This window comes from Neophocaena asiaeorientalis, unplaced genomic scaffold (genome assembly GCF_003031525.2).
Source record: "Neophocaena asiaeorientalis asiaeorientalis breed wild unplaced genomic scaffold, Neophocaena_asiaeorientalis_V1.1 scaffold29, whole genome shotgun sequence".
Classification (NCBI taxonomy): Eukaryota; Metazoa; Chordata; class Mammalia; order Artiodactyla; family Phocoenidae; genus Neophocaena; species Neophocaena asiaeorientalis.
Genome location: NW_020174423.1, coordinates 4,851,561 through 4,873,779, shown reverse-complemented (window position 1 = coordinate 4,873,779; position 22,219 = coordinate 4,851,561). Strand labels below are relative to the sequence as shown.

The following is a 22,219-nucleotide window of genomic DNA, read 5'->3' as shown; positions in this document are numbered from 1 at the left end:
GCCCACAGGGTCCCCCCTCCCCCCCCCCCTTTTTTTTTTTTTTTTTTGCGGTACGTGGACCTCTCACTGTTGTGGCCTCTCCCGTTGTGGAGCACAGGCTCTGGATGTGCAGGCTCAGCGGCCGTGGCTCACGGGCCCAGCCACTCCGCGGCATGTGGGATCTTCCCGGACTGGGGCACGGATCTTCCCGGACTGGGGCACGAACCCGTGTCCCCTGCATCGGCAGGCGGACTCTCAACCACTGCGCCACCAGGGAAGCACCCCTCCTCCCCCCCTTTTAAGGTGGCATTGGATTCTCTGATAATCTGGTCTTTTCTCTTTTGTGTTAATATTTAACCTCTGTATTTGCTATGGTATAGATAAAGTGTTGTGAACAGAGGTGCAAAAATGCAGTTTCCTTCTCGCTTGTGTTAACAGTTAGGGAGGATTGGCAAGCTTTGTTCCGTGAGGCCATCCAGAGACGACCCAGGCTGGTGGGGCAGTTGTGCCATCCTAAATGTGCTGACTCCTCTGGATGTAGGGGGCTGCTTCCGTTATCCTTGTCTGCGTGGTTGGAGACATCTCATCAGCACCATGTTTGTGTTCTGGCCTGCTAGAAAGGAGAACAGTCACCTGGAGGACAAGCAGCTTCATTTTTTTTAAGGATGTGAAGTGGAAATTGTATGCATTGCTGTCACTTATATCCCAGTACCCAGAAACAAGACATACGACCTAGCTGCAAGGGAAGCTAGGAGATATTATCTTTAGCTGGGCATTGATATATCCCGATAAGCCTATTACTGTGAAAGAAGGGGAGAACGGATTCCAGGGGCATCTACTAATCTGACGTGACACCTAACGGCAGCCTTATTGCTGAGATCCTGTTGCCCAGTGGGCACCCAATAGTAATTATAAGAGGCTTTAATTCCAGTCTACAAAACAGTACTTGTTGGCTCTCAGTACTTCAGTTTTCCTCTCTAAATTGGAGTTAAAAATTCTAACAATAAACAATTGCAAATATTAAAAAGTATCACAAAACAATTTAAGCAAGTCATAAAATAGTTGCAAATATGGATAAAACTAAGTAGTGTTCAAACACAAATGCATTTCTCCCAAGGTATGCTGCTTAATGGAGTTTTTAATTGATTGTTAAAAATTATTTTAAAGATAAAATGAGGGTACATGGATAGCATTTTCAGTATGAAAACACATAGTCATCTATGTAAGAAATCAAATGCAGCTAGCTTATGGATCAGAAAACTGTAACTGTGCTTATGGATAAGGACTTCCTGTCTCAAAGGAAAATCATTGTAGAATATTTATGCCTAGAAGGAATGGCATTGTGTATCCAGTTTCCTTCTTCCCTCCTTCCTTCTTTCCTCCTCCTTTAACAGATTTGAGAACTTCCTGGGTGTTAGGAAATGTGTGAGGTGCTGGCAATGCAATGGTGATTCAAACTAGACTCAATCCTTGCCAACATGGAATCTATGGTCTAGTAAGAAGAAATTACCAGTAATTAATATATATTAATTAGTAATCACAAATAAATATTGGAGCGTAATTGTGATAGGTGCTGTGAAGGAGAATGTAAGACATGTGAGAGAGTTTGGGGATGAGTGGCCGTGTTGGGGAGCCTTGCAATCTTTGTCTTTAACTGGAGAAATTAGCCCATTTACGTTAACAGTGGTTAATATATTAGGACTTATATTACTCCTTGTTTCTGTTTTTCTGTCTGTTGTTGCCATCTTTCATATTACCTGAATTTTTTCTTATCCATTTTTTTTGGCCTATCTGCTATTTTTTATTTCTATTATTTTAGTGGTTCACTCAAGAAATTTTAACATATGTACTTATCAGAGTCTAGACTTAATAATATCTTTGCCTTTCTTTTGAACAAGTCCTTTAACTCTGGTCATTTCTTGTATGTTAGTGTCTTTTTTTTTTTAAACTCACCCAAGACACTGATCTATACAATCAATGTTTGCTTAGAGTTACCCACATATTTACACCTCTGTCCATCATCTTCTCTCTTTATTTGCAGTCACTCTAATTTTTATTTTAAAAATGGATATTTTAATACCCCCAATGTGGAAAGTACGTGATCCATCATTTTCTTTTGCACCTCAGACCTGCTGTCTAGGATCACTATCCTTCTGTTGGACGTACATATTAAACATTTTCCTTTAGTGAAATCTGTTGGTGGCAAAGTCTGACAGTTCTTCTTTGAAAATATTTTTATTTATTTTTTAAAAACATAGATTTTATTTATTTATTTTTGGCTACATTGGGCCTTCATTGCTGCACGCGGGCTTTTCTCTAGTTGCGGCAAGCAGGGGCTACTCTTCGTTGCGGTGTGTGGGCTTCTCATTGCGGTGGCTTCTCTTGTCGCAGAGCACGGGCTCTAGGCGTGCGGGCTTCCGTAGTTGTGGCTCGAGGTCTTCAGTAGTTGTGGCTCCCGGGCTCTAGAGCGCAGGTTCAGTAGTTGTGGCGCATGGGCTTAGTTGCTCCGTGGCATGTGGGATCTTCCTGGACCAGGGCTCGAACCCACATCCCCTGCATTGGCAGGCGGATTCTTAGCCACTGTGCCACCAGGGAAGTCCTGAAAATATCTTTATTTGACTCGAGTTTTTGAAAGATATTTCAATCCTTGGTTGAGAGTTATTGTCTCAACACATTGAAGCTCCTTCCACGTCTCTTGACTTCTGCTTTGCTGCTGAGAGGTCAGTTGTCAGTCTTGCTGACATTTACTTTTTTTTTTTTTTTGCGTTACGCGGGCCTCTCACTGTTGTGGCCTCTCCCGTTGCGGAGCACAGGCTCCGGACGCGCAGGCTCAGCGTCCATGGCTCACGGGCCCAGCCGCTCCGCGGCATGTGGGATCTTCCCAGACCGGGGCACGAACCCGTGTCCCCTGCATCGGCAGGCGGACTCTCAACCACTGCGCCACCAGGGAAGCCCGACATTTACTTTTGATTCATTAGGTCTGGAGTTGGTCTTGTGGGTCTGCATTAGTAACACACTGGGGATGATGCTGAAGCTGCAGGTCTACCACACTTTTGGTAGCAGTGGTTTGTGGACTCACACATTTCGGATGCTAATTTCCTTTTCTAGAATCTTGCCTATGTAGTTAAAACACTGGCTATTTTTATTCCTTCAAAAGGTATTGAACAAAACAAGTAACTGAAGGCTTGGTAATAAGTCAAAGTATAGTTACAAGGAACAAACAATTAAAAAATTTTTTCCTTATTTTACATTGGAGTAGAGTTGATTAACAATGTTGTGATAGTCTCAGGTGTACAGCAGTGTGATTCAGTTATACATATACATGTATCTATTCTTTTTCAAATTCTTTTCCCATTTAGGTTGTAACGTATAATACTGAGCAGAGTTCCCTGTGCTATACAGTAAGACCTTGTTGGTTATCCATTTTAAATAAAGCAATGTGTACATGTCAATCCCAAACTCCGTAAATATCCCTTTCCCTTCCCCTTCCCCCTGGTAACCATAAGTTCGTTCTCTAAGTCTGTGAGTCTGTTTCTGTTTTGTAAATAAGTTCATATGTATCATTTCTTTTTAGGTTCCACATACAAGTGATATGCTTCTCTTTCTCTGTCTGACTTACTTCACTCAGTATGACAATCTCTAGGTTCATGAATGATGCTGCAAATGGGATTATTTCATTCTTTTTAATGGCAGAGTAATATTCCATTGTATATATGTACCACATCTTCTTTATCCATTCCTCTGTTGATGGACATTTAGTTTGCTTCCATGTCTTGGCTATTGTAAACAGGGCTGCAGTGAACATTGGGGTGCATGTATCCTTTTGGACCATGTTTTTATCTGGATATATGCCCAGGAGTGGGCTTGCAGGATCATATGGTAGCTCTATTTTTAGTTTTTTAAGGAACCTCCATACTGTTCTCCATAGTGGCTGTACCAATTTACATTCCCACCAACGGTGGAGGAGGGGTAGGAGCTGTGCCTTTTCTCCACAGCCTCTCCAGCATTTATTGTTTATGGATTTTTAAAAAATTTTTAAATTTTATTTTATTTTTTAAAATTTATTTTTGGCTGCTTTGGGTCTTCATTGCTGCATGCGAGCTTTTTCTGGTTGCTGCAAGCAGGGGCTACTCTTCCCTGTGGTGCATGGGCTTCTCATTGTGGTGGCTTCTCTTGTTGTGGAGCACGGGCTCTAGGCACACAGGCTTCAGTAGTTGTGGCATGCCGGCTCAGTAATTGTGGCTCACGGGCTCAGTAGATGTAGTGCACAGGCTTAGTTGCTCCGTGGCATGTGGGATCTACCTGGACCAGGGATCGAACCCATGTCACCTGCATTGGCAGGTGGATTCTTAACCGCTGTGCCACCAGGGAAGTCCCTGTTTATGGATATTTTTATGATAGTCATTTTGACTGGTGTGAGGCGATATCTTGTAGTTTTGATTTGCACTTCTCTAATAATAGTGATGTTGAACATCTTTTCATGTGCTTCTTGGCCATCTGTATGTCTTCTTTGGAGAAATGTCTGTTTAGATCTTCTGCCCATGTTTTGATTGGGTTGTTTGTTTTGATGATATTAAGCCACATGAGCTGTTTGGAAATTTTGGAGACTAATCCCTTGTTGGTCACATCATTTGCAAATATTTTCTCTCAATCTGTGGATTGTCTTTTTGTTTTGTTTATGGTTTCCGTTGCTGTGCAAAAGCTTTTGAGTTTAATTAGGTCCCATTTGTTTGTTTTTATTTCCATTACTCTGGGAGACGGATTGAAAAAGATAATTGCTGTGATTTTTGTCAGAGAGTGTTCTGCCTATATTTTCCTCTAAGAATTTTATAGTGTCCGGTCTCACATTTAGGTCACTAGAATGTTCTAATTTTATTTTTTTACATGTAGATGTCCAGTTTTCCCAGGACCATTTATTGAAGAGACTGTCTTTCCCCCATTGTACAGTCTTGCCTCCTTTGTTGTAGATTAATTGACCGTAGGTGTGTTTTTATATCTGGGCTTTCTATCCTGTTCCATTGATCTATTTCTGTTTTTGTGCCAGTACCATACTGTTTTGATGACTATAGCTTTGTAGTATAGTCTGAAGTCAGGCAGCCTGATTCCTCCAGCTCCATTTTTCTTTCTGTAGATTACTTTGGCTATTTGGGGTCTTTTGTGTCTCCATACAAATTTTAAGATTTTTTATTGTAGTTCTGTGAAAAATGCTATTGGTAATTTGATAGGGATTGCATTGAATCTACAGATCTGTAGATTGCCTTGGGTAGTATAGTCATTTTGACAGTATAGATTCTTCCAGTTCAGGAGCATGGTATATCTTCCCATCTGATTGTGTCATCTTCAGTTTCTTTAAACAGCATCTTATAGTTTTCAGAGTACAGGTCTTTTGTCTTCTTAGGTAGGTTTATTCCTAGGTATTTTCTTTTTGATGCAGTGGTAAATGGGATTGTTTCTTGAATTTCTCTGTATGATCTTTCGTTGTTAGTGTGTAGAAATGCAGCAGATTTCTGTGTATTAATTTTGTAACCTGCAACTTAACCAAATTCACTGATGAGCTCTAGTAGTTTTCTGGTAGCATCTTTAGGGTTTTCTATGTATAGTAGTATATCATCTGCCAACAGTGACAGTTTAACTTCTTTTCCAATTTGGAATCCTTTTATTTCTTTTTCTTCTCTGATTGCCGTAGCTAGGACTTACAAAACTATGTTGGATAAAAGTGGCAAGAGTGAACATCCTTGTCTTGAGGAACAAACTTTAAATTAATAACAGAAACACCAGAGAGCTTTTGTGAAAATGTTTTAAAAATTTAGTAAAATTTCAAAAGGTGCTTTCTTTGATTCTTTCGTTATTTACCTGAGAATATTTCTTTGCCTAGTTTTTTCCCCCTACCAGCTGTTTAGAAACTAAATGAAAGTTTCTCAGATAATCTTTTTTAAAAAAGTATTTATTTATTTACTTTTGGCTGTGTTGGGTCTTCGTTGCTGCATGTGGGCTTTCCCTAGTTGCAGCGAGTGGGGGCTACTCTTCATTGCGGTGCACAGGCTTCTCATTGTGGTGGCTTCTCTTGTTGTGGAGCACTGGCTCTAGGTGTGTGGGCTTCAGCAGTTGTAGCACACAGGCTCAGTAGTTGCAACTCGCAGGCTCTAGAGCGCAGGCTCAGTAGTTGTGACGCACGGGCTTAGTTGCTCCACAGCATGTGGGATCTTCCTGGACGAGGGCTCGAACCCGTGTCCCCTGCACTGGCAGGCAGATTCTTAACCACTGTGCCATCAGGGAAGTCCCTCTCAGGTAATTTTAATATTTGTTCTAAATAAAGTATGCAAACAGGAATAGACTCTTAAAGATATTTTTGTATTTACATTAGCGACAGTTAATTCACTAGATAATCTTTTCATTAGTTTACTTTGAGAATAGCTTAAGAACAATGATCTTCAGAGGCTGTTTACTTTTGAAGTAATCTAATACTGTTTTCTTTTAGCTAAAAGTAACTATCAGACATTAATGTCACCTTCAAGAATGTTCCATTACCTAGATTCATAGTAATGAATATTTATGGCATACACTTTATGTGTGGAAAGGAGAAATCATTAACAATTCAGCATTATGATTACAAAACATTCGTCTAAGAGTACTTAGATTATATCATTGCATTTTATTTTACTTTGACAAGATTTTTTAAAAACTTAGCTATCAAGTTATACTTTAGCTGCTTTTTACTCTAAACTGCAAGCCATGTGTGCAAACTAAAAGTGTATATTTTTTGTCTTAATTTCAAAAGTTGTTGTTTTGGGGTGTATTAAATGTATTGCTATTTCGTAAGGAAAAATTTAACTCTAAAGTACAATATAGCAACACTGTTCCTGAGTAGAATGCAAAATTTATATTCTAATGGTTAAGTCTGTTACGGCCTCTTCACTTTCATTAGAAAAGACATTCTGTTTTATGAGTTTCAATTTTGTCTTTGAATAGCTGTAGGAATAAAGTATTCTTTTATGTATTGAAGCTAAACAGGGAATGTTTTAAACAGTCTTCCAAAGCATATTTTTAATGATTATCCAAGTTGTTGGAGTAGGATGGTTACAAATAGGGACTAATAGACCTAATGAATAGAGCGTATCAGAACACAAAGAGCATGATGTTTGTTGCACTGAAAAATTAATTTAGCCATTTTGCAGTTTATATTTTCTCCTCTTTTTTGGACGCTGGCCTTCTAACCCTCTAGTGCTTGATCCTTCCTTATGCACAGAGTTTAGGTCCCCATAGCCCATTCTAAATTAGGCTCTGGGCTAGGCCTGTCTCTTTATATTCAGAGATGCAGAATGTTCTTTAGGGCATAAAAGGGAACACAGTTGTTCTCCCTGTCCACCCCTCCCCCCGCCACCAAGTCTCCCAGTGGCTCTTTGAACAGCCTTCTTTCTGGCCTCTGCTAGAGGACCATCCTTTGCCTTCTGTTCACTGTCCAGACATCTTTCTCATCATTCTGAGAGAATACATATACAGTGGTGTCTCAGCCTGAGAGTGAAGATCAGAACCTGGCCGAGTCCATTCAGGGAAATTGAGGATGCTTCTGCTGGGGTCGCAAGTCGGTTTCACTCTGCTTGCCAGCTTCCTGTCGCCTTGAGAGTGGCTGGGCTGTCTGGAACACTCCCTTGGAAAGAATTCTGAGCCTGCTGCCAGGGGACTGGTGAGCAGAGTCGCCAGGGCTTGTGAACCGGGTGCGGTGGCTTTTGGGGCGGAACCTGGGTTACTGGAAGGAGCATGTGTGGCATTTGTAATCAAAGGACCCATGACTGAGTGTCAGCTGAAAATGTCATGACCTTGTGTGGGTTTCCCCGAAGTCTGAGAGTCCTCATCTGTAGAGCGGCGTAACAATAATCACACCACATAGGGCAGGCAAAACGTCTTCAGTAGTATAAGACAGAATGTGTAGTGGTGGTGGTTTCTTGATTTAATCTATCACCCATGAGGGAGACATGCCAAAAGGATGGCACTGTGGCCTGCAAGGTGAATCAGAAGGACCTCATTGAATTTGGGGCGCGGGGTGGGGGGGGCGGGAATCTTTATAATACATTTAAAAAATCTGCCTACTGGGATAGGCAAACACACATGGAGGGCAGGCCAGAGCACCAAAGGCTGAATAAGAACAGGAGGCTGAGAGGCCAGACGGACAAGCCAACACGTGATTATTCGGACAGCCTGCAAGTACTTTTCCTGCCTAAAATCAACCTTGTCATAGTCCTTATTGCTGATAATGACAAGATTTTGTCACCCAGGCTCGAAATTTCAGAGTCTCCTTTGCTTCTTCTTTTATCCTTGCAGCTCGTCACTTCCTGTGTGTCTAATAATTCCACCTCCACGTGGAAAGGCCTTGAGATTCGAACCTTGACTCTTCCGCACGTAGGACCTAAGTAACCTCTCAAACTAATGCCTAAGATGACAATCTGACAGGGTTGTCATGAGATTTAGAGGTGAAGTGGATCAGACCCTCATTACTGCTCAGCTAGACTATTGCAGTACTTTCTAGAATGCTTTCCTGCCTCCGTTTTAGCCTCCCAGCCTTTTCTAGCTTGATCTTCCTAACGACAGCTCTGATCACGTCATATCCTGCCACAAAAACCTTCATTAACTTTTTGGATAAAGGCTCAAATTCCTCGCCTGGTTTTGAGGACTCGCTGCCATCTGGCCCTAGCCTGCATTTCTGGTCTCATCCCCTAGCACTTTGCTTTTGTCTACTGTGCTTTAACCAAATCGAACTGCTTCCTGTTTTCAGCGCAGGCCCCTGTCCCAGTGGCTTTACTCATACTTGAAATTGTTCTTCTCTCTTATTTGTTTGTTTGTTTTGGGGGCGGGGGGGGGCACGCCCTGTGGCTTGCAGGATCTTAGTTTCCCAACCGGGGATTGAACCCAGGCCCCAGCAGTGAAAGCGCCAAGTCCTAACCACTGGACCGCCAGGGAATCCCGAAATTGTTCTTTTCTACACCTCTTGGGTTCCCAAACCTTCTCATCTGTCCAGTCCCTGTCCAAGTGCTCCCAGGTCCACTGCACCTCCCTGCGAACTCTGGTCTCAGCCTCAGGCTTCAGTAGTATCTTTCTCTGACTCTCCATTATTCTTTCTGTGAAGTCTTTCTGTGTTTATGGCTTCATGCTTTGTGTTACTTGGGTGCATGATTTATTTAACCTATTGTGAATCCTGGGAGGCTCTTTCCTAAGCACTTAACAAAGCACCTACTCTAGGAGGCAGCTAGGGGAAGTGTTACGATAAGTAAAGCAGGCAAGGGGTAATAACAAGTTGACCAAGACTTGACAGGCCCACTGGAACTGAAAGGACAGGAAAGCAGCTGCAAAGCACTGTCTCGGGAGATCTGGGACCAGGTAACTTTCTGATGCCAGCCAAGAGCTTTTATATGGTTCTTGTTAAGGTTTGAAGAGGTAGGGCAACTAATTTGAGTCACTCTTATATGCCAGCTACCCTTCTAGGTGTTTACATAATTTACTCATTTGAACCCCAAACAGATCACATTCTTTCCTTCCTTGATATTCTCCATTGGCTTCTTGTTGCACTTAGAATAAAACCCAAACTCTGTAACTAGCCCTAAAGGATCCCTAAATCTGGCTTGTATTTCCTAACTGGGTTCACTGCCCTGCCTCACCTAGCCATTTTTCTCTCTTACCCTCTGTACCCCACCCCTTGCTTCATTAAAGCTTCACCCATGAATCCCAAATTTATGTGTTGGTTTTTTTGTTTTTTTTTTTTCTCCAAAGCTTAAAAAACAACCCCATTATGATAACAGCAGTAAACACATTGCCTTTGTCTGGTGCTTAACTTTTCAAAACACATTCTTAGGTTATTTTATCTCATTTCAGTACATAATCTTTGGTCTGCCTTTTCCAAAGATAAGAATATAGAGGGAATAGAATGCCAAGAAAACCTGATGATTTGTCAGAGAACTTCTTCGCTAAATCGTCTGCCCGTTGTGGAACTAACTCATACTTTCCTTTAAGCTTCAGATATGTTCTGAAAGCTTTTCTTCAACTACAGTTTTGCTAATCATACTCGCTTTAAAATGTGCTGTGAAGTTGCTTGGCTCTTTGGAGAGAAACAAGAAACTGGCAGTTCTAGTAGCCACTGCGGGGCGGGTGACCGTCAGATAGGAATAGGAGGGAGACTCAGTTTTCACTATATACCTTTCTGAACGTAAAAAAAGTTTTAACCACAAGCTTGTGGTATCTATTTAAATTAGTCATATATGTGTATGCTCTGGAAAATTGCCATTCTCATTATTATAACTTCAAAAAGCAATCAGACCATATTAGACAGTTTGGAAAACAGAGGAAGAAAAAAAGGTCATTCCAGATTCCACCACAATCAAAAAAACAACCACTTGGGATTGCCATTTCAAAATGGATTCTGACCGGGACATGAACCCGCGTCCCCTGCATCGGCAGGCGGACTCTCAACCACTGCGCCACCAGGGCAGTCCCTAGAGTGGGTATTTTGTAAAAGGAATAACCTGACTCCCCATTTGAACCTCTTCTGTAAGTAGGTATTGCCGAATATGATTTTTATAGTAGGAAATGCCTTTAGTTACTGTTGTTAGCAAAAGAATTTTCTCTATATAAAAGATGAAGGTTATTCATCTTTCTCTCAGTTTTGACAAGAGTGAAACATAGAGCTCTATCACAAGTTTCTCAGCTTAGAACAAAGAAGAAATAACAACCCACTCTCAGCCGAGCCTCACCAAACTCTGGAAAACCTGTCCCCCACACCTCTAGCCCCGTCACAGTTGGTCCATGTGTGTATAACCAGCCCGGGCAGTTAGGAAGAGTAAAGGAAATAGAAATGCAGCAGTGGAATTGTCAGAATCTCACAATTGGTTGGATGTAAGGGAAAAGGAAGATGGGAAGCCCGAAGATAATCAGGTTTTGAGGAACAACAGGAGATTTAAGAGATTAGGTTTTGGAATTGGTATTCCTGGATCCCAATCCCGTTTCTACAGTTTGTTACTTGCCTGATCTTGGGCAGCGTTCTTAACCCCTGAGCCTCAGTTTTGTCATTTACAAAACAGGGATAATTTTGCACCTACTTCATTAGGTTATTGGAGGGCTTAAGAGAGAAATTCCACATAAAGCACTTAGTGCAGTGCCTGAGTGTTTTCCACTTTTAATTATTAACGGTGATGCTGTTTTGTAAGATAGAGAACAGGAAAGTAGGAGCAGAGGTGGGAGGTGTTAAGGAAGATGGTTTCTGCTTTGATGGGGTGAGTTTGAAGTTCCCGAGAGAAATATATTCAGCAGTTTCTAGGAGACAGAAATGGGGGCCTGGGATAGAAAGTGGCTTGCCTGTGTTCCTGCAGAAGTAAGGGTCTGCCACGAAGTAGCTTTGCACTCATTCTCTGACACTGCTTCCTGGATGGGCTCAAAGTTCTTATTGTTTGAACCTGTGAAAAATGTTTGGTCACCTGAACAAGCTCGTTAGCATGTGCGTGGCTAGCTGGAGAGTTTTTCCAACCACTGGCGTCAGCGCTGCTGCATGTTTGTTCACTGCTCTAGGGTGCCCGGCCCAGGGGACAGTGAGGTGAAAGCCAACTGCACACCAAGCCGTGTGCCCTTGGCTGCATGAATGGGCTGGCAGTGTCTCTGCCTCAGAAACGTTTGCCTGGCGCTTCCCTGGTGGCACAGTGGTTAAGAATCCGCCTGCCAATGTAGGGGACACGGGTTCAAGCCCTGGTCTGGGAAGATCCCACATGCTGCGGAGCAGCTAAGCCCGGGCGCCACAACTACTGAGCCTGCACTCTAGAGCCTGCGTGCCACAACTACTGAGTCCACGTGCCACAACTACTGAGCCTGTGCTCTAGAGCCAACAAGCCACAACCACTGAGCCCACGAGCCACAACTGCTGAGCCCGTGAGGCACAACTGCTGAAGCCCACACTCCTAGAGCTCATGCTGCACAAGAGAAGCCACCGCAATGAGAAGCCCGCGCACTGCAACGAAGAGTAGCCCCTGCTCGCCGCAGCTAGAGAAAGCCTGCGTGCAGCAATGAAGACCCAAAGCAGCCAAAAATAAATAACTAAATATATATTTTTTTTTAAAAGGAAATGTTTGCCTGCTCCCTCAGTGGGTGGGGCTTCGTGTTGAAAGGCCACCAGCTGTTGAAGTTAAACTCCATGTGGTCAATGTAATGTTCTATTTTAAGGACCATATACTGGGGTTACTTAACATTTTTTTCTTTCTTGCAGATCATCAATGCCGTGGTACTGCTGATTCTGTTGAGTGCCCTGGCCGATCCAGATCAGTATCACTTTTCAAGTTCTGAACTCGGGGGTGACTTTGAGTTCATGGATGATGCCAGTAAGTACATCAGACAACTATTGTAGGTATTTTGGTATTTTCAAGGGCAGGGAATCCAGCTGCCGGTTCTTCCTATTAAATTACAAATATTGATTCATGGGCCAATTTGAACTGATACTTAACTCTCTTCCCATCATTACAAGTCAGAACAACAAATATTTACGTGCTACATGTATTCTGTCTCTGTTCTAAGTGTAAGAGTCTCATTAAAATCTCTTTTGTCTTTTTTTATCTTAATGTTAACTTAGCCATATTTTAAAATTGTTTCTTTGTCATAATCTTTTTACGCTGGGCCTTTTGGCTAGGAGAGGGAGTCAATGGCAGGAAGGAAGGGTCAAATGATATTACATACCTTATTGTGTCTTCTATTATGTTTTCAGTATTTACCATTCTTCCAGGAGGTGATCATTCTCCATTCTAGAAATCCTTTTGATGATTGTTTTGTTGCTTTTTCCAGATAAATAGAAATGTACACAGGGATATGGATGTGGGGTGTGCAGAAAGGAGGCTAGGCCCCCAGCTCTAAGATCATGGAAACCTAAACATCATACAACTAAAGTCAAGCTGTGTCCATGCTAACGGAAAGGGGCAGAGCTGTGTACAATCCCAAACAAAAGGTCATGCAAATTTATTTTTCATTGGCTTTGCAGAACTTTCAGTGCATTAAAAAAAAAAAAAAAGTGTCTGGAGCAAAGTGAGTAACGTGGAGAGGGGCTGAAGGTGCAGTTTTAGGGAATGACTAGGAGCATTCAACAGACGGGGTGAGACTTGTGAAGTTTATTCTCGGAGTGAGAAAACCATTCAGTGGTTTTTAGTAATTCTGCGGTTATGAACTGATATGTGTTTTCAGAAGATCCCTTTTGTTGCTGAGTAGAGGATACATTTAGGGGACTGGGTGTGTGAGTACAGAGGCCTGGAGACTGCTTTGGGGGGTGTTTCTGTGCGATCCAGGCTACACTGGGGTTGGGGAGGAGGGTGGGTTTGGAGGTAGGATTGATAGAACTTCCTGGTATGGGCAGTGAGGGAAAGGGAGGAATCAAAGATGACTCCTACTTTTCAACTTGAGTATATATGGTCTGCATCCTTACTGGGGTGAGAGAGTCTAGGGTCAGGAGATGGGAACACACCTTGGAGAAAACTCGACTGATTTTTTTTTTAATTAATTTACTTATTTTTATATTTATTTTTGGCTGTGTTGGGTCTTCGTTTCTGTGCGAGGGCTTTCTCTAGTTGTGGCACGCGGGGGCCACTCTTCATGGCGGTGCGTGGGCCTCTCGCTATCGCGGCCTCTCTTGTTGCGGAGCACAGGCTCCAGACACGCAGGCTCAGTAGTTGTGGCTCACGGGCCTAGTTGCTCCGCGGCATGTGGGATCTTCCCGGACCGGGGCTCGAACCCGTGTCCCCTGCATTGGCAGGCAGACTTTCAACCACTGCGCCACCAGAGAAGCCCCTCGATTGATTTAAGTGGCTTAGCATAGTTGCTAGGAGTGTGGCTCTGAGGCCGGAGACCGTAGTTTGAAACCTGACCCTGCCATGTGTGAAATGTGATAACATTGGGCTAGTTACGGATGTTTGTGTGGCTTAGTTTCCCCCTCTGAATACAGGGGTGATCATAGTTGTCTACCTCGTGGGATTGTTGTGATTAAATATGTTAGTATACGAAAAATGCTTCGAATGGGGTGCGGCCCATAATAAGGGCTCAGTGTATTTCACTGTTTTACTCACTGTTCTTAGATATATTAAAGTGGAGAGATTAAAAAGGTAGCTTGACATGTGAACCAGACATCTGGGCGGAGGTAAATTTGAGGACATAAGCTTCAAAATGGTATTTACGTTAGGGAGATAGTAAAGAGACTTTTCCTGAAGGAGCCCTGACATGAGAGGCCAGGAGGAGGAGCCTGAGAAGAGCTGGAAGTGAAGTACATGCAAAGCCGGGAGATGCTTTGTGTCCATCATCTCCTACCACCATTGCTTCTAGTAGATACCAAGGCATTGTACCATCCTGGGGTTCGGGACCTTGTCAGACTGAGACAGGACTTCTGCTGTAACATCACTCATTCTCTCTGTTCTCAATAACCCTGTTACCCTGATGAATTCCTCCAGAAAGATAATGAATTCCATTAATATTAAATTAATATCTCTCTGCCTTCCTTCCCCTGAGTTAAAAGACTATATAACCTCTAAATACAATGTTTGATTGACGTTTAAAAATAAGTTACCTTTCACTGTTTCCAGTAGCAGGATTCCCTTTCTAAGTAATTGAGGTTAGCAAAGAGGTTTTAAATAATTCAGATACAGTTGTGTCTGAATCAAATAGTCACACTGCCTGCCTTTTTCTAATTGCCGCAGATTAAGCTGGGTGGTGAACTGTCTGACAGTATAGGCTTAATTTACCTGACCTCGGAGGCTTACTGGTACTCCAGACCTTACAATAGTAATTGTTTTGTAATGACCTGGATATTAATTCAAGTGCATTTGCAGTTTCTCTGATATTTCATACATTTGACAGAAGTGAATGAATAGTTTGTAATTACTTTTAGGACTACCTATTGATCATTTAAATTGCATGGTTAAAAAGATACAGAAGGATGACTATTCATTCATGTGAGCGAATCTTTTTTTAACTTGCTTCTTACATTTTCCTTTCATATGTTTTGATCTCTCTCTCTCTTTTTTTTTTTTTGGCGGTACACGGGCCTCTCACTGTTGTGGCCTCTCCTGTTGCGGAGCACAGGCTCCGGACACGCAGGCTCAGTGGCCATGGCTCACGGGCCTAGCTGCTCCGTGGCATGTGGGATCTTCCCGGACCGGGGCACGAATCCGTGTCCCCTGCATCGGCAGGCGGACTCTCAACCACTGCACCACCAGGGAAGCCCTTTGATCTCTTTTTAAAAAGAACTTTGTAGGTCAAACATCATCATGGCTGACAAACCTTTCTATATTTAACATACATGAGGATACAACTAAATAGTCCTTGAAATGGGTACAATCAATTGCTTTGAATTGTGCTTTAAAGTTATGGTATATAACAATTTTTTTGTTTTGTTTTTTGCGGCTTGCGGGATTTTAGTTCCCTGACCAGGGATAGAACCCGTGCCCTCGGCAGTGAAGGCGCGGAGCCCTAACCACTGGACATCCAGGGAATTCCCGGTGTATAGAAATTTTAAGTTGATATCTTTTTGGAATGGTGGTAGTCATCTCAAGGTTTTATCCAGAAAGACAGAGCAGGAGTGTATCTCACTTTTCCATGTGATCTTTTCCTAAAGTGATCTGGTAGAAGAAAGTCAGATCCCTATGATTTATATTAAAATGGGGCATATAGGAGAATCCACTGGGATAAAGAAAAAAATATAAAGAGTTCTCTTTTTAAAAACACCTATCTCTTCAACATTTGTATTTTTACGTAATTTATATACAAAAAATTGTAATATATATTTATAATTTACAAATAAACATTTATGTAATCAAAAATTGACTATGCTAGGAAAGACTGGGAACTGTCATAGATGGGAGGAAACAAAGGAGATACAACTATATGCAGTACAAGACCCTGGATTAGATTCTGGAACGGAAAAAGGACGTGAGGGGGCAAAGAGAAACAGGTAAAATTCAAATAAGTAGACTTCATGAAATTTTATTTGTGAAGTTTTAATGGACTGGCAAGGAACTGTAACAGGAAGTGTCAGAGCCAAACATAATGCCAAACAGATCATCCAAATTAATTTCTGATTCATTTTGTAGCAAAATTGTCATTCAGGGGCTTCCCTGGTGGCACAGTGGTTGAGAATCCGCCTGCCAATGCAGGAGACACGGGTTCGAGCCCTGGTCTGGGAAGATCCCACATGCCGCGGAGCAACTGGGCCCGTGAGCCACAATTACTGAGCCTGCGCGTCTGGAGCCTGTGCTCCACAACAAGAGAGGCCGCGATAGTGAGAGGCCTGCGCACCGCGATGAAGGGTGGCCCCCGCTTGCCACAACTAGAGAAAGCCCTCGAACAGAAACGAAGACCCAGCACAGCCATAAATAAATACATTTGGAAAAAAAAAAAAGTTAAAAAAAAATTGTCATTCAAGCCAAACTTACTTTGTTCACCTGCCCTGGGAAGGAAATGGCCATAAAAATAATGAAGAATTTGTTTACTGTATATAGGAACCTGGTTTAGGATAAAAACATTACTGCATTTATTGGAGAAATGATGGTCTTTATAGTCAGTGGTTCTGGGTGAAATCAAGAAGAGAAAAACAGATAACTTCATCAGAGAAGGTATCCATATGACCAATAAGCACATGAAAATATTCTCCACATTATTAGTTGTAAAAGAAATGCAAATTACAAGCACAGTAGTGAATCACTCCACCCCTTCAAAATGGCAACATGAACAGAACTGACAATGCCACCTGTTGATACGGCTTTGGAACCACTGGATTTCTCAAGCTACAGCTGGGAGTGTAAATCGTTCAACCACTTTGGGAAAACCAAAGCTATATAGATATACATGCACCCTGTGACCCAGCAGTTTCACTCCTAGGTATGTACCCTACAGTAAATGAATGCTTGCGTCCATCATTAGCCATGTATAAAAATGGCCATGGTCACTTTATTCATAATAGCCAAAAACTGGAAACAGTCCAGATTTCCACCAGTGGTAGAATGGACAGAAGTGAAGAGATGAAACAATCCAAACAGAATGGGTGCTGGAGATTCATTATACTTCTGTGTATGTTTGAAAGTTTTGGTAATACAAACTAAGAAACAGAAGGGAAAAGAAGATCGGCTGAGGCTTTCCATATGGCTCTTGGCACCACATTGGGAAAGGCCCAGGCTGCCTACCTGCTGTGTGTTCACATAGCCTCAAACCAGCGGGGCACTTGGTCTGCAGAGCTTGTCCACTTGTGCGTGACGTGCCAGTGTCTTGAGGAAATAGACATACACATGCGACAGCCGGGAGAGCGGAGCCACAGGACCATCCTGGCCCTTTATTTTCATCCCTCTACCCTCCCATCCTTCCATCCTGTCATCTCTTTAGCTTTTTTCTTTTTTAAAAAAATTTATTTATTTGGTTGCGCCAGGTCTTTGTTGTGGCACGTGGGCTCTTTTAATTGCGGCAGGCGGGATCTAGTTCCCTGACCAGGGATCGAACCCGGGCCCCCTGCATTGGGAGCACAGAGTCTTAATCACTGGACCACCAGGGAAGTCCCATCTCTTTATCTTTTAAGTCACATGGCTCAAAAGGTTACATATTCTACATGTTGACTACATCTTATTTTTTTACAAGGATAATTCAATGAATATTTATTTTCAAAATCTTTTTACAAAGGTGGAGGTGTAAGAAGACTAGGGATGGTGAAGTAATTTGCTTAATCAAGACCAACTGTTACCATCCCTAGATCTGAAAGAGAGATGGGAGGCAGTGGCTACTAGAGCTGGGAATGAGAGTCATACAGCGTTGAACTCCTTATAAGGAGCCATGCTACCTTTTTGGTCCAGGGCCAACCCGAGGCAGCCTTACAGCAGGGGGCAGCCTCTTCCTCTCTCTGATCCTTTGTCTGGACTCCTCATTGAGTGAACTCAACTAACGCCACAGGGTAAGGGAGCCCTGTTGATGGCCCATACCTGTGTGCCTGCTAGGGCAGATAACTGGATGGTGAGAGTGGGTTTGGAAAGACAAATGGAAGACATCTGGTAGAATTATTCATCTTCTTATCCAGTGTTCCACTTAACCAAACTTGGTGGACATTTCCCCACTTTGCCTACAAGAAAACCATTAAAAAAAAACTTTACTAAGTGACTTTTAAAAAATTAGATACATTAAGCCTGTAGAATTCCTTATTTGTTTGAGTTTGCCAGCGACTGAGCAGGAACTAACCTAGCACAGGTGTCCAGTGCTGCTTCTCTGGTGGTGCATTTTGTTGTTTGCATTTCAGTGGTTTTGAAATTAGGATGTGATTTACAATTTAACATAGATTTAGTGTTAGTATCTTTTTTTGCGGTACGCGGGCCTCTCACTGTTGTGGCCTCTCCCGTTGCGGAGCACAGGCTCCGATCGCGCAGGCCCAGCGGCCATGGCTCACGGACCCAGCCGCTCCACGGCATGTGGGATCTTCCCGGACTGGGGCACGAACCCGCGTCCCCTGCATTGGCAGGCGGACTCTCAACCACTGCACCACTAGGGAAGCCCAGGATCTTTTTTTTTTTTTACTTCAAATCTTTATTTTGAAAAAATTCAAACCTTTCAGAAAAGTTTGCTATACAGTGAACACCTATCTTGCCGTTTTCATTAACAATAATTTGGAGTTCCTCATCCTTTATAGGATTACCTCTTATTAAATATTGATTAAGTGTAAAACAATGTTTATAAAATAAGCTGAGTAACTGTGAGTCCTTGTGCACCCACAACTTGATTTGAGGAGTTGAATTTTACCTTAACTTTTGAAAGAGCCCCTCTGATCTTGGAGATAGCTGCCACTCTTCTGAACTGTTTATCATTCTTTTGCTTTTCTGTATAAACGTACCACGTATATTTGTATCACTCAGTGATCTATTGTTTACGTTTCACGTGGTTGAACTTCATATTGTGGATTCACACAGTACGCCTTCTTCTGAGACTTGCTTTTTCAACTTTACTGTGTTAATGAAAAAATTATTCAGATGCTTGATAAAGATGATAAGGAAGACTTTATTCAAGATTGGCTACTGTAGTGGGGGCCTTGCAGTAGGGGAGAAAAATCAAGCTCAATTCCCCCTCCAAAAAGGACAGGTGGCGTTTATAGCCAAGGAGCAGGGTGGAGGTCAGCGAATGGAAAATCACTAAGAGGAAACATCAGGGCTGGGGGATTCTTGCTAGATAACAGGATTCTTGCTAAAGGCAGACCAGGGTGATATGCTATTGAGGGTGAAAAATAAGGAATTGACCAGATATCAGAGTCATTGGATACCAAGAGTGAGGTATACTAACTCTGTAGGATTCTTGCCAAAACTTGACTAAGTGGGCCAAGGATAGAGCCTAAGGTGTTTGGTCAGAAGGGAGAGTCTTTGTTATGTGTCTGCGTCTAATTGGGAAAACCTGTATGCTTCCAGCACCCAGTTAGTTGTAAGGGAATCTGGGAAATTTAGATTTTAGCTTTGTAGCCTCTGCAGAATAGGAAGGCACTTCAGAAGGTGGGAATGAAAGCTTGGTGCCAGTTCACCACCTCTCCTGCAAATGTGTGTAGTATATGGTAGGACTAACCTACCTTCTTTTTCAGAAATCTGCTTGAGCATCACATGTCCAGTTGTCAGGAAATACTGCTGTATATCTCTGACTGTTAAATTTGTTGATTAGCTGAGGGAGAAGCAACATCTTTACATGTTGTATTTTGGACATCTTTTTTTTTGAAAAACGACTTTATTGTGCTATACTTTGTATGCTGTAAAACCTACCCATATAAAATGTACAACTTCATGATTTTTAGTAAGTTTATAGAGATGTGAAATCTTTAAAAAGTCTAATTAAAACTTATGCCTTTCCAATTGTGCAAGTCTTCTTTAGTGTCCAGCAGTAATGTTTCCAGAATTGTTCCAAATAGATCATGAATATTTTTTATTAAATTTATTTTATTTCCTTCTCTTAAGGTCTAGTCACACATCTTGGTTCTCCAGTGACCATAATTACAAAAACTGTAAAGGCTCCTTATTGGTTTTTCTGTTTCTAAATTTATTTATTTTTGTATGTATGTATGTATGTTTGGCTGCGTTGGGTCTTCGTTGCTGCACGTGGGCTTTCTCTTGTTGCAGCGAGCGGGGGCTACTCTTCCTTGAGGTGTGCGGGCTTCTCATTGCAGTGTCTTCTCTTGTTGCAGAGCACGGGCTCTAGGTGCGTGGGCTTCAGTTGTTGTGGTGTGCGGGCTTCAGTAGATGTGGCACGCGGGCTCAGTAGTTGTAGTTCGCAGGTTCTAGAGCACAGGCTCAGTAGTTGTGGCACACGGGCTTAGTTGCTCCACGGCATGTGGGATCTTCCCGGACCAGGGCTTGAACACGTGTCCCCTGCATTGGCAGGCGGATTCTTAACCACTGCGCCAACAGGGAAGTCCAGGTTTTTCTGTTTTTATATAAGCAACCTTTTTGGCTCACGGACCCAGCCGCTCCACGGCATGTGGGATCTTCCCGGACTGGGGCACGAACCCGCGTCCCCTGCATTGGCAGGCGGACTCTCAACCACTGCACCACTAGGGAAGCCCAGGATCTTTTTTTTTTTTTACTTCAAATCTTTATTTTGAAAAAATTCAAACCTTTCAGAAAAGTTTGCTATACAGTGAACACCTATCTTGCCGTTTTCATTAACAATAATTTGGAGTTCCTCATCCTTTATAGGATTACCTCTTATTAAATATTGATTAAGTGTAAAACAATGTTTATAAAATAAGCTGAGTAACTGTGAGTCCTTGTGCACCCACAACTTGATTTGAGGAGTTGAATTTTACCTTAACTTTTGAAAGAGCCCCTCTGATCTTGGAGATAGCTGCCACTCTTCTGAACTGTTTATCATTCTTTTGCTTTTCTGTATAAACGTACCACGTATATTTGTATCACTCAGTGATCTATTGTTTACGTTTCACGTGGTTGAACTTCATATTGTGGATTCACACAGTACGCCTTCTTCTGAGACTTGCTTTTTCAACTTTACTGTGTTAATGAAAAAATTATTCAGATGCTTGATAAAGATGATAAGGAAGACTTTATTCAAGATTGGCTACTGTAGTGGGGGCCTTGCAGTAGGGGAGAAAAATCAAGCTCAATTCCCCCTCCAAAAAGGACAGGTGGCGTTTATAGCCAAGGAGCAGGGTGGAGGTCAGCGAATGGAAAATCACTAAGAGGAAACATCAGGGCTGGGGGATTCTTGCTAGATAACAGGATTCTTGCTAAAGGCAGACCAGGGTGATATGCTATTGAGGGTGAAAAATAAGGAATTGACCAGATATCAGAGTCATTGGATACCAAGAGTGAGGTATACTAACTCTGTAGGATTCTTGCCAAAACTTGACTAAGTGGGCCAAGGATAGAGCCTAAGGTGTTTGGTCAGAAGGGAGAGTCTTTGTTATGTGTCTGCGTCTAATTGGGAAAACCTGTATGCTTCCAGCACCCAGTTAGTTGTAAGGGAATCTGGGAAATTTAGATTTTAGCTTTGTAGCCTCTGCAGAATAGGAAGGCACTTCAGAAGGTGGGAGTGAAAGCTTGGTGCCAGTTCACCACCTCTCCTGCAAATGTGTGTAGTATATGGTAGGACTAACCTACCTTCTTTTTCAGAAATCTGCTTGAGCATCACATGTCCAGTTGTCAGGAAATACTGCTGTATATCTCTGACTGTTAAATTTGTTGATTAGCTGAGGGAGAAGCAACATCTTTACATGTTGTATTTTGGACATCTTTTTTTTTGAAAAACGACTTTATTGTGCTATACTTTGTATGCTGTAAAACCTACCCATATAAAATGTACAACTTCATGATTTTTAGTAAGTTTATAGAGATGTGAAATCTTTAAAAAGTCTAATTAAACTTATGCCTTTCCAATTGTGCAAGTCTTCTTTAGTGTCCAGCAGTAATGTTTCCAGAATTGTTCCAAATAGATCATGAATATTTTTTATTAAATTTATTTTATTTCCTTCTCTTAAGGTCTAGTCACACATCTTGGTTCTCCAGTGACCATAATTACAAAAACTGTAAATGCTCCTTATTGGTTTTTCTGTTTTTAAATTTATGTATGTATGTATGTATGTATGTTTGGCTGCGTTGGGTCTTCGTTGCTGCACGTGGGCTTTCTCTTGTTGCAGCGAGCGGGGGCTACTCTTCCTTGAGGTGTGCGGGCTTCTCATTGCAGTGTCTTCTCTTGTTGCAGAGCACGGGCTCTAGGTGCG

General features: G+C 42.3%; 1 protein-coding gene across 2 annotated transcripts in view; it reads left to right on the top strand.

Moving 5' to 3' along the window:
• The window catches only part of LAPTM4B (lysosomal protein transmembrane 4 beta), a 71,229-nt gene that overhangs the window by 9,933 nt on the left and 39,077 nt on the right, over positions 1 to 22,219 (top strand). For both annotated transcript variants that reach the window (XM_024756628.1, XM_024756629.1), the window contains exon 2: positions 12,218 to 12,329. In XM_024756628.1, the coding sequence (XP_024612396.1) occupies positions 12,218 to 12,329 (112 nt within the window). The remainder of the gene's footprint in view (positions 1 to 12,217; positions 12,330 to 22,219) is intronic.